The sequence below is a fragment of the Nelumbo nucifera genome, chromosome 4, assembly GCF_055504915.1.
Source record: "Nelumbo nucifera cultivar China Antique chromosome 4, China Antique-T2T, whole genome shotgun sequence".
Lineage (NCBI taxonomy): Eukaryota > Viridiplantae > Streptophyta > Magnoliopsida > Proteales > Nelumbonaceae > Nelumbo > Nelumbo nucifera.
In genome coordinates this window covers 59,591,352-59,603,937 of record NC_142652.1, presented here as the reverse complement: position 1 = coordinate 59,603,937, position 12,586 = coordinate 59,591,352, and the positions used below count along the sequence as shown (strand labels likewise).

At 38.9% G+C, this 12,586-nt stretch overlaps 1 protein-coding gene across 2 annotated transcripts in view; it reads right to left on the bottom strand.

The window, feature by feature from the left end:
• Positions 1 to 12,586, bottom strand: part of CSTF77 (Tetratricopeptide repeat (TPR)-like superfamily protein) — an 86,282-nt gene that overhangs the window by 32,424 nt on the left and 41,272 nt on the right. For both annotated transcript variants that reach the window (XM_010281161.3, XM_010281162.3), the window contains exons 14-15: positions 8,225 to 8,289; positions 7,951 to 8,047 (exon numbers count right to left, since the gene is read on the bottom strand). In XM_010281161.3, the coding sequence (XP_010279463.1) occupies positions 7,951 to 8,047; positions 8,225 to 8,289 (162 nt within the window). The remainder of the gene's footprint in view (positions 1 to 7,950; positions 8,048 to 8,224; positions 8,290 to 12,586) is intronic.

Genomic DNA, 12,586 nt, shown 5'->3' with positions numbered 1-12,586 from the left:
TAACTCTTGATAGGTTCTATATGATGATCTACACTTAGAGATCATCAGAAGAACCTGTACTTGATTTTAATCCTTTTAATCTTTGATGGGTTCTATGTGATGATCTACGCCTGGAGATCATCAGAACCTGTACTTGATTTTAATCATTTTAATCTTTGATGGGTTCTATGTGATGATCTACGCTTGGAGATCATCAAAACCTGCACCTTATTTTAAGCATTTTAAATCTTAATAGGTTCTATATGATGATCTGCACTTAGAGATCATCAGAACCTGAATTTCAATTAATCTTTGAGAATCATTCATCCTGATTTCTGATGCTAGTTCTATATGATGATCTACACCTGGAGATCATCAGAACCACACTAATCCCTAATCATCTATACCTTAATTATTATATGGGTTTTTAATTCTCAATGATATCATCAAAACCATTAAAATCTTTTTGATCTTACTTCTAATCTGATTTTCGTTTTTTATCTGTGATCCACACCTGGAAATCACTAAGTGCCTTGAGCCTGGAGATCACTAAATGCCTTGGGCTAAAATAGTTTTACCCTAATATTTTAGGGCAACCCTGAACATTCTCAGGGAGAATGGGAATGTTTGTAAAACAGCCCAAAATGCAATGTTAAAGGTCAAGTTAAGTCTCTTTCATTAGTGATTAAAAAAAAAGTAACAATTCTAAACTCTAGGATTAGGGGAATATAAAGGGTCAGCCTTTTTGCTGTTGACAGAAGTCAAAATAAAAAATAAAAATAAAAATAAAAAAAAAAAAAAGAAAAGAGGCAGAATCATATTCAGCCTTTTTCCTGTTAACAGCAGTTAAAAAAAACACAATCATATTCAGCCTTTTTTTTAACAGTAGTAAAAAAAAAACAGATCAAATCCTATTTAATAGCTTTAGGATTCAGTCATTTTTCTGTTGACAGAAGTCAAAGAAAAAGATAAAATCCTGTTTAATGATTTCAGGATTCAGTCCAAAAAAAAAAAAAAAACAGGTTGAAATAAAAAAGGCAATCCTATTTAATGATTCAAGGATTCAGCAGTAATCAAAAAAATAAAAAATAAAAATAAAAGAAAAGAAAGAGAGGTTATCTGTTTCTTTTTAATTAAACAAAAATTTAACAGCATACCTAAGATCTGGAAAAGACAGATTTGTTGAAGGTGCAGCAGCTCCTTGAGAAATAATCTCTCTCTTAAATTTGCTGGACTGGGAGCAGGTTATTAAGATACTTCCAGTCACAACTTAAAAAATATATATAATAATAAAGAAAAGAAAAGGACTGTCTTATAAGCCCAACCAGTCCTATTGGTGGGCTGAAACATTTTAATAAAGAAAGGGGCCAGCAGTCCAACAGGCCCCAAGTTATTTGGGCTTATTTATAATGCAATAAGAATTTAATGGGCCCACAGTAGAGCCCATTTAGTGGAACAGCAGGCTCTAGAAGAATAAATCCATTTTAATTAATTTCTTATGAGGTGTCCCACTTATTTATAAGGGGATGCCACTTGTCCCATTCTAACAAGAGGACTATTTTCCCTCCTTTAACGACTTGAAGTGGGGGGACACATGTCACCCTAGGGGAGAGAGTTATCTTCCCTCCTCTAACCACTTTAAGTGGGGGGACACATGTCACCCTAAGAAGAAGGATTTGTTTTCCCTCCTCTAACCACTTGAAGTGGGGGGACACATGTCACCCTAAGAAGAAGGATTTGTTTTCCCTCCTCTAACCACTTGAAGTGGGAGGGACACATGTCACCCTAGGAAGAAGGAGTTATTTTCCCTCCTCTAACCACTTTGAAGTGGGGGGACACTTGTCACCTTAGGAAGGAAAAGTTTTCCTTTCCCTCCTTAACCCATTTTAAGTGGGGTGACACTTGGCACTCTAAGAAGATGGGAGTGGGGAGCTACTTAACCACCTCCCTCCTCTATATAAACCCCTCTCCTACAAGGAGAAGAGGCTAATGCCTTTTTGTTGGCTATTACTAATTGATTTGCAGGATTTCTAGCGTTAAGAAACAAGTGGGAAGAGAAAAGAGAAGAAGATTGGTGTGGAGAGCATAAAAGAAAAAGGAAGAAGAAGGTAGGGAATCTTGTGTTCTTCCTACACCTCTTCAATATGATACTCCTTGTGCTTCTCACATGAGATGGAAGCCCATATTCTATCAATTCCTCTCACTCCTTTCTTTCTTCCTTTTATTTTTCTCTTTTCTTCCTTGTTTCATATTGAAATACATGTAAGAAGACAACCATCTATAGCCTTGTTCATGAAACTTGCCTGATTATGGTTCCTTACAACCTACTAACCTATGTGTGAGGGGAAAAACCAACTACAACCTTGTTCATGAAACTTGGCTGATTATGGTTCCGCACAGCATGATAATGCACACAACCATAATTTAAAGGCCATTTGTAGCCTTATTGGTGAAACATGCTCTTTATGATACCTATTTACTTGTTATGCATACAATGTTTGTTTCTTTATATACTGGTTTTCTCTCAAATAAAGAGGGAATATATACCAGAATTTTCAAAGGAAAATTCTGTAGAAAACTCATACTTAGTTTAGTCTTATTCATTGGTACTTCTGAATCAGAACCAAAAGATTTTCTCTGCCCCTAGCAGAGATGTAATTAAGGGAATATCTACATGATTTCTTGAATGGGGATTACCCAAATAACAAAAAAACCCCAATTATTAGTCTAATTGGGTGAATTATATTATGTGAGAAATTATACTAAAAAAAGTTTCCACTAACACTTACTAAAGAGAACGTGATAGATGAAGAAGAGGAATTAAGGATTCGAATTATGAAAAGAAGATATTCATATATGAAGAAATGAGAAAAGAGAAACATTACACCTTTAGAGAAAAAGGGAGAAAGAAGAGAAGAGAAAAGAGAGATCAATACCACACGCTCACCTGCAAGTATCTTTTAAAATGAACTTTTATTTCACCAATTGTCAACTAAAACTCCAACAAAAATTAATTATTTTAAAACTAGAGATAAGGGCGCAGATTTCCCTTTATAGAATACAAATTCAACCGTGAAGATGACCTAAATCAACTTCTAACATCTTCAAAACTAAGGTAACCCATTGGGACACTTGAATAAGGACTCCAACTCTTTTAAAACAACTCTAAATACCAATTACAAATCCTATTAAAACTAAACAAACCAAAATTTATTCCAAGATTGAACAAAAAAAATAGAAAAGTTCATATCCCATCAGACTGGAACCTATCAATAAAATAACCACAACCCACTCAAAAAAAAAAATGCCAGCATCACAAGATTTGGTTACATTGCATTGATAACAGTAGAAGTTCAGGACTGTTATCAATCTTGAACCCTAATGGATTTCAGGATCGAAAATAAGAAGAAAGGTAAGAGGAAAGAAGAGGAAGAGGGAGGAGAAGCAGTAGAACACAAGAGTTGAAAGGAGGAGCAGAAGCTTAATGTTCTGCCGCCGCCACTTTAATTAATATTTATAGGTTATGCTCATTACATGGAAAGGACAGATCTGCCCTTAGTCTTTACATAACAAATAGAGCAAAAAATAAGACTGAAATAAATAACAACTGAAACAACTAAATGACCAATAGCTAACCCTAGGCAGACTAGAACATCTTCTACCCTACGAACACAGTGGGACCATAGCTGTGGGGCCCACATCAGTGTTCTCTACACTCCCCCTCAAGTTGGGAATAAATGTTTATCATTCCAAACTTGGATAGATCTGCCTCTAACTTCTTCCGTGGTACAGCTTTGGTGAGGATATCTGCCAGCTGCATATTGGAGGTGATGTATGGGAGACACACTTCTTGTGATGAGACCCTCTCTCGTACAAAGTGTCGATCAACTTCAATATGTTTAGTCCTGTCATGCTGCACTGGGTTGTGTGCTATATTAATAGCCGCTTGATTATCACAATACAGCATCAAGGGCTTCTCATACTCAATACCCAACTCCTCAAGTAGTGATCTCAGCCAAAGAATTTCAGCCACTCCATTAGCCATTGACCTGTACTCAGCTTCAGCACTGGATCGGGAGACAACACTCTGTTTCTTACTCCTCTAAGAGACCAGGTTACCTCCCACAAGAGCACAATATCCAAAGGTAGACCTTCTGTCATCAACACTCCCAGCCCAATCGGCATCCGATAGACTTCCACCTTCATGTGGTCATTGTTCTTGAACAGTATACCTCTACCCAGGCATCTCTTCAAGTATGCTAGTATTCTTTCTGCTGCTAGAAGGTGTGTGGTTCTAGGAGAATGCATGTACTGACTAACAACACTAACGGCATAACTGATATCTGGCCGGGTGAGGCATAGATATAGGAGCTTTCCCACTAACCGCTGAAACATAACTTTGTCTTCAAGCAGCTCCCCACTCTCTGCACTAATCCTGTGATAGATTCTCAACTCCCGATCCCTCTGACCACCCTCGCTACTGCAGCCCTCATCACCAACTAGAATAGGTAAGGGAACGGCCACAAAAGTATTAACCCTATCCTCACTGCACTCCCCCTGAAGAAAAGGACCCAAATTTCCACGCTCACTACTCTCCCCCTGAGGAGAGACCCGAGAATAGTAGGGTGTCTCCTCAAAGAAAGTGACATCCATGGATACAAACTTCTTCCCTGAGACAGGATCATAACAACAATAACCCTTTTGAGTTTGTGCATAACCAAGAAAGATGCATTTGGAGGCCTTGGGTTCAAACTTGGAGTGATGGGGACCGAGAAGCTGAACAAAACAGGTACAACCAAATGTCTTGAGGGGAATAGTGAACAACTCCTCATTGGGGTATAGAAGGGAAAAATGAGGTTTCATATCAAGAACCTGGGAAGGAATCCGATTAATAAGATATACCGCCGTAAGGATAGCATCACCCCAGAAGCGAATAGGGACATTGGAGGTAAACATAATACTTCTAGCCACCTCCACGATGTGCCTATTCTTCCTTTCTACAACCCCATTCTGCTGAGGTGTATGAGGGCAAGCGCTCTGGTGGATAACCCCATGATTAAGGAGGTACGATGCCAATGGCTTAGCAAAGTATTCATTTGCATTATCAGATCTAAGCACTTTGATCCTGGAATCAAACTGGGTTAGGATCATTTGGTGGAAGTTTTGGGTCAGGGCAGGCACCTCATCTCGTGAACGCATAAGATAAACCCAAGAAAACCGGGTGTGGTCATCAACAAATAACAAAAAATACCTGTACCCACCCATAGAAGGAATGTGATATGGCCCCCAAACATCAGTATGCACAATATCAAAAGAACTATTACTCCTTTTATTACTCAATGAATAAGAGTTTCTACAATGTTTAGCAAACTCACAACTTTCACACTTCAACTGAGATGACTCAACAGACTCAAACAAAGTAGGAAACAGACTCTTCAAGGACCGAAAAGATAAATGACCCAATCGGTTATGCTTTGGCATAACCGGACTCACAACCTGAGAAACAAGTAACTTCTTATCCACTGACTCTTCCCGACGAGAACTCTCCCCGAGCAGATAGATCCCATTCGTCTCACGGCCAAATCCCAATCACCTTCTTCGTCTCCAGGTCCTGAAAAACACATCGGTCAAGAAAGAAAGTTACTGAGCAGTTCAAATGTTTGGTAATACTACTAACGGAAAGGAGGTTAGTATCAAATTTAGGAACATGCAAGACAGAGGACAAGGATATAGTATTCGACAGTTTGATGTCACCCTTGCCAGAAATAGGGACAAGAGAGCCATCAGCTATAGATACTTTATCCCTACCAGAAGATAAGTAATAAATAGTAAACAAAGAGGGCAAGCTAGTCATATGGTCGGATGCACCTGAATCTATTACCCAACAAGGTTCAGTAGTACCTGGAGCGGAGGCATGGTAGGCTGAGGCTCGAGTACCTGAGTGTGCAAAGGTCGATGTGGCCGGGGCTGACGATGACTGCAGTAACTGAGCTGAACTGCCAACTTCCTTCTCCAATTGTATTAGAGCAGCCCGAACTGCAGCTAAGGTCTATAATGGTGTGCCTCTTGTGCCAGATGAGGATGTTGAATCAGTAGTCATAGCCACATGAGCATTACCCTTTTTATTTCTCAACTTTGTTGGGACCAAATGTGGATGCAACTTCCAACATGTTTCTTTTGTGTGTTTAGGTTTCTTGCAATGCTCACACACCACATCCCTTTTATCTTCCTTCTTTCTGTCCCTCTCTGAATCACCCTCTGTTTTGGGTTTGACAGCTACCAAGGCAGGTGTAAGCAGCTGAGGTTGCATCATGACTTTCCTCCTGGTCTCTTCACTGTGCACTAAGGAGGTTGCATCATGACTTTGTAGCTGTCAAACCCAAATCAGGGGGTGATTCAGAAAAGGACAGGAGGAAGGAAGACAAAAAGGATGTGGTATGTGAGCATTGTAAGAAACCCAAACATACAAAAAAAACATGTTGGAAACTGCATCCTCACCTGGTTCCGGCAAAGTTGAGAAGCAAGAAGGGCAATGCTCATGTGGCCGTGAACACTGATTCAGCATCCTCATCTGGCACAAGAGGAACACCTTTAGAGACCTTAGCTACAGTTCGGGCTGCCCTAATACAGTTAGAAAAGGAAGTTGGAAGTTCAGCTCAGCCACCGCAGTCACCATCAGCTCCTGCCACATCTGCCTTCGCACATTCAGGTACTTGAGCCTCAACCTACCATGCCTCAGCTCCAGGTACTACTGAACCTTGTTGGGTAATAGATTCAGGTGCATCCGACCACATGACTAGCTTGCCTTCACTGTTTACTACTTACCATTTGTCTTTGGGTAGGGATAAAGTATCTATTGTTAATGGCTCCCTGGTCCCTATTTTTGGGAAGGGTGACATTAAGTTATCAGATACTATCTCCATGTCATCTGTTTTGCACGTTCCTAAGCTTGATACTAATCTTCTTTTAGTAACCTTCTTCCCTGGCCGATGTGTTTTTCAGGACTTGGAGACGAAGAAGGTGATTGGGACTGGCCGTAAGACGAATAGGATTTATCTGCTCGGGGAGAGGTCTCGTCAGGAAGAGCAAGTAGAGAAGATGTCTTTTGTTTCTCAGAGTGTGAGTTCGGTTATGCTTTGGCATAACCAATTGGGTCATTTGTCCTTTCGGTCTCTAAAGAGTCTGTTTCCTGCTTTATTTGAGTCTATTGAGTTGTCTCAGTTAGTAGAAGTTCAAGACTGTTATCAGTCTTGAACTCTAATGGATTTCAGGATCGAAAATAAGAAGAAAGGTAAGAGGAAAGAAGAGGAAGAGGGAGGAGAAGCAGTAGAACACAAGAGTTGAAAGGAGGAGCAGAAGCTTAATGTTCTGCCGCCGCCACTTTAATTAATATTTATAGGTTATGCTCATTACATGGAAAGGACAGATCTGCCCTTAGTCTTTACATAACAAATAGAGCAAAAAATAAGACTGAAATAAATAACAACTGAAACAACTAAATGACCAACAGCTAACCCTAAGCAGACTAGAACATCTTCTACCCTACGAACACAGTGGGACCGTAGCTGTGGGGCCCACATCAGTGTTCTCTACAATAACTCAATAACCTCTTTAATGAGACCAAACCACCTAAAACACACATTATGACCCCTAAAAAAATGGGCTGAAGGGAAAAATGGCATAATCATAACTTCAATTTCTCAAAATTCTAAAGCTTCACTATTAAGGCTGAAAAATACCGACCCTTCGAGAAAATTGACTTTATTCCTAATATACTGATAAACAAGAAAATAGCTTTAAAGAGAGTCAAAGTAACCAAAATTCCAATCACAAAAGAATTATGACATACATGAGTGCAGGAATCATTGGGAAAGAGATTTCTTTCTCCATGCATACATTCCTTTTATCCATACCAATATCAGTGGTTAACTTAGATAACATTTAAACAAAACAAAACAGAAAAGAAATTACCTCCACTGATTCCTCTGGAGGAAGTGAGCTCAATGCCCGCTCAAATAAGGCTCTAATATTTCTATCATCATTTAAGCGACATAAAAAATCTGCATACCTGTAACGTTATGTAAGGACAAAGCAATGAATATTATCAAGAATAAATGCTCATACACAACAGTATCATTATGAGATCCAATGAATTTTATCAAGAAAAAGCAAAAGCGACAGCACAAGCAAGGATAATGACTACTGATGACAATGGTCTACCAAATCTTTGAAGGATTGAACATACTCAAGAATGTATCCAGGTTCGTGCATAAATCTCTTCAGTCCTGCCTCAAAAACATTGTGTGCAACCTGCAGGGAGATAACAATGACACAAACATGTCCAAAAATCATATATTATAAAACAATTTGCATACCATAATAAATTATATGGCAACAGGCAATTTGATCAGCTTAAAAGATCTAACAATTATATATCATAGAAGTTTAGTCATAGCAAAACCTTGAAAATGTGATTGCTAAAGTCATACCAAAGATCTAACAATTCTAAAGTTGCAATTACTTCTGATATTTGGACTTCTAAATTTAGCATGAGTTATATTTGTGCTACCGATCATTTTAGTGATGAAAATTGACTTTTAAATAAAAGAATTTTAAGTTTTACAAGACTTGAATGGCCACATACTGGCCCAACTTTTTTTTATGAATATACTGGCCCATCTATTGCTGCAAGTATTTTTAAATACTTTACATGCTTATGGAATTTGACAATAAATTATTTTCTATTAGTTTTCATAATGCTAGTAATAATGATTCAGCAATAAATATTTTAAATCTCAATTAAAATCATATTTAAATGGAAAATTATTTCATATCAGATGTGCATGTTACATCTTAAATTTATGTATTTAGGATGCTTTAAATATTATTTCTACTCATATTTCTAAAATTAGAAATTGTATTATATATATATATATATATTAAAAGTTCTGGAGCAAGAAAACAAGAATTTAAATATTTATGTCAAAATTGTATTATATGTATTCAAAGTTCACCTGCAATGATTATATTTTGGATTCCCAAACTTTTTATTATTCTAATTCCTGTGAGAGCAGCCATTACTCCAGCCTTTGTAAATCTGCCAAACCAATTGGACCGCTAAAAGTCCAGCAGATGTTGCCCCTTTCATCCCTTAGTGTTCCTCCAATACCAGCTAATCCAGGGTTACCTAAAGCACTTCCATCGAAGTTTAGGATCATCTTTCCTTCATTGATGGGTTCAGGATATCTCGAGGATGATTGATGGAGGTGAGGGAGAAATGGAAAGGGGTAAGCATCTCTACCGAGATCATTGACTGAGAGTCCTTTGAACAGTTCTGAGTTCACTGTCCATAGGTTGCAAAGGTAAGAAATGTCTGAAATTAGCTCCTCCAGGGGCTGAATTTGTTGCCAAAGAGCCGCTTGTTCCTTTCATCCCACACTCCCCACAACAGTGCATGTAACACTAATTGCCAATAAACTTTACCCCTTTTACTTAAACCTGTACCTTGCCATTGGTGTAGAAAGTCCATAGCATGCTTTGGTATAGTCCAGCTGTAACCTGCCGTTTTCAGGAAATGGAACCAAATCTTTTGGGTGAATTTGCAGAGAAGGAAAATGTGATCTACTGATTCACCTTAGCTGAAGCATAAAAAACAAACATGAGGGGAGATGGACAATCTTCCCAAAAACTTTTTTTCGCAAGAGATCACAAGTGTTTAATTTCTGGAGACAAGCTTCCCAAACAAAGAAACAAACTCTTGATGGGATGTGGCTACACCAGATCTTAAAAGGAAAGGAGGAATGTTGGTCATCAGCAATCAAAACCTTGAACATAGACTTGGAAGAGAATTCGCCAGTGGGTTGCAGGGTCCAGATTCGGGTGTCAGAATTGGATGGGGAGATGTAGGCTTCTTTAAGGGTCTGAATTAAGTCTATTAATTCAGAAATTTCCAAATCCCTTGGGGGTCTTCTGAGTCGAAGCTTTAGGGTGTTTCTCAACAGTTTGGTCTGGAAGGTAGGAAGAAATAGTAGCTTCTTGGTCAAGGGTAAGGTTTAATAGTCTAGGGAAGGAGGCTGCAAGGGTAGATTCCCCCACCAAAGGTCTTTCCAGAATTTTATTTGAGCCATTTACCACTTTATATCTTATAAAGGAAAGAAAGAAGTATGGGTGGAAATGATACCTTTCCATGGATTTGTGGACTTTATCCTGTTCAAATGGAGATTGCTATCCCACCCATTTACATTTGGTCCATATTTTCTTGAGATGAAAGCTGTCCAAAGAGCATTGGATTCATTAGAGAACCTCCACAGTCATTTACCTAAGAGAGAAGAATTTTTCTCTTTTAAGTGCCCAACTCCCAAGCCACCTTCCTCTTTAAGCTTGCAAACTTGTTTCCAACTGACTAAGTGACTTCTCTTTTCCCCTCCTTCCCAAAGAAAGTTCCTTTGAAGCTTCTCAATCTGATTTCTGATTTTGGTTGTAATCTGGAAGATTGAAAGGTAAAATAGACTAGCATATTTGCGAAGGAGGCCTTCAAGAGAGTAAGCCTTCCCCCTTTCGAAAGATAACACTTCTTCCAAGATGAAAATTTTTTCTCACATTTCTCCACCACTGGTCTCCAAAATTTGAGAGATTTGGATTCCCTCCAAGAGGCATCCCTAGATATGAGATAGGAAGACTCTCCTCTTTACACCCCAACAAAGATTTGAGGCTCTCCAGAAGTTCCACTTCCACAGAGTCAAGAGCTACTATAGAACTTTTGCAAAAATTAACCCTCAAACCAGTGACAAGTTCAAAATATTCAATTATCCTTTTAGTGTTTGTGATGTTGGTTATGGAGGCATCCAAGAACAAAATTATGTCATCAGCAAACTGTAAGTGTGAAATGTGAATCTTGTCCCTACCCACTTCAAATCCTTAACCAAGTTGAGGAGCATAGCCTTATTGAAGAGGTAGCTAAAGATGTCCACTACTAAAGTGAATAAAAAGGGGGAGAGTGAGCAACCTTGTCTGAGACCCCTACTATCCTTAAAGTAGCCTTTAGCTTCTCCATTTATCGACACAGAAAACCAAGAAGAACCAATGCAACCCTTAATCCACCTAATCCATCTGCTCCCAAAACCTCTCATCTTCAAGCAATCTAAAATGCAGTCCCAATCCACTTTATCATACGCCTTCTCCAGATCTAATTTCACTAGGACCGCCGGGTTCCCAGAGGTTTTTCTATCTTTCACACACTCGTTTGCAATTAGAATGCTGTCCACAATCTGCCTCCCTTTTCCGAAAGCAAATTGGTTTGGGGAAATTAGATCTTCAAGGACTTCTTTAAGTCTTTTAGCCAAGACCTTGACCAAAATTTTATAGATGCTCCCTATCAAGCTTATTGGTCTAAAGTCTTTAGTTTCCAGGACTCCCCCTTTCTTTGGGATGAGGCAGAGAAAGGTTGAGTTTAGGCCTTTGTTAACAATGGATGAACAGTGAAAGTCCCTGAAAATATCCATGAGATCTGACTTTACTATTTCCCAACACTGCTGGAAGAAAAAGATGGGAAAACCATCCGGTCCTGGAGCCCTATCTCCATCCATGCTGAAGACTGCCTTTTTAACTTCCTCCTCTTCAAAGCTTCTTTCCAACCAAACCCTCTTTTCAGCTGATAAAGTCGTGCCTTCCCATCTGCTCAAACTAAACTGGTTATTACTATCCTTGGTGTAAAGGCTTTTGAAGAAGGAGAGGAAAGATTCCTTAATTTCCTCAGGATTCTCCTCTTCCCTCTGGTTCAATTTCAGTTTGGAGATGAAGTTTTTCCTACTCCTTCCCGAGGCATAAGTGTGAAAAAATCTGGAATTATTATCTTCTTCTTTCAACCATTTCACTCTTGATCTTTGTCTCCAGTAAATTTCTTCTCTTCTGATCAGTTGTTCCCAATTCTTTCTTAAATCTTCTCTTCTACTACTGTTTAAAGCATCAAGGGTCCCATTTTGTTCTCTGTTGTCCAACTCCTCTAACTCCATTAGAACTCTTTTCTTCTCTTCTTCAAGAACTTCAAATTCCTCTCTCCCCCAAACTTTCAGGTTTCTCTTTAGAGCTTAGTTTCTGTAGAAGCCTGAAACCTGCCCAGCCCTCTACTTTGCAATCTTCCCACCATTCTGCAACCTTTTTACTGAAATCTTTGTGAGATAACCAGAATTTTTCTAGTCTAAAAGGGGTCTTTCTTTTATTAATTCTTTCTGTGTTCAGCAAAATAGGCCAATGATCTGAAGTACATCTTGCGCGAAGTTCTTGGCAAAGGTTGGGAAATCTTTCCATCCAATCCTTAGAATGCAGAAACCTATCAAGTCTGCAACTTATGACATTTTCTTGCATATTTGACCAGGTAAAGAGTTTTTGGAGCACTTGGCCAAAATTCCTTTTGGCCATAGACACTTCCATACAAAGAGTTTAGGGATCACTAGATTAGAATCTGTGTATGACTGCTGTGGCCTGGTCGGTTAAAGGTTTTGGAGTGATTCAGATCAGTTTTGGGGTGCCGAAGATAGTATTTGGAGACTTGGCCAAAAATCCTAGCTGACTAGAGAAAAATCAATGACAAGGATCAAGGGCACCTCAT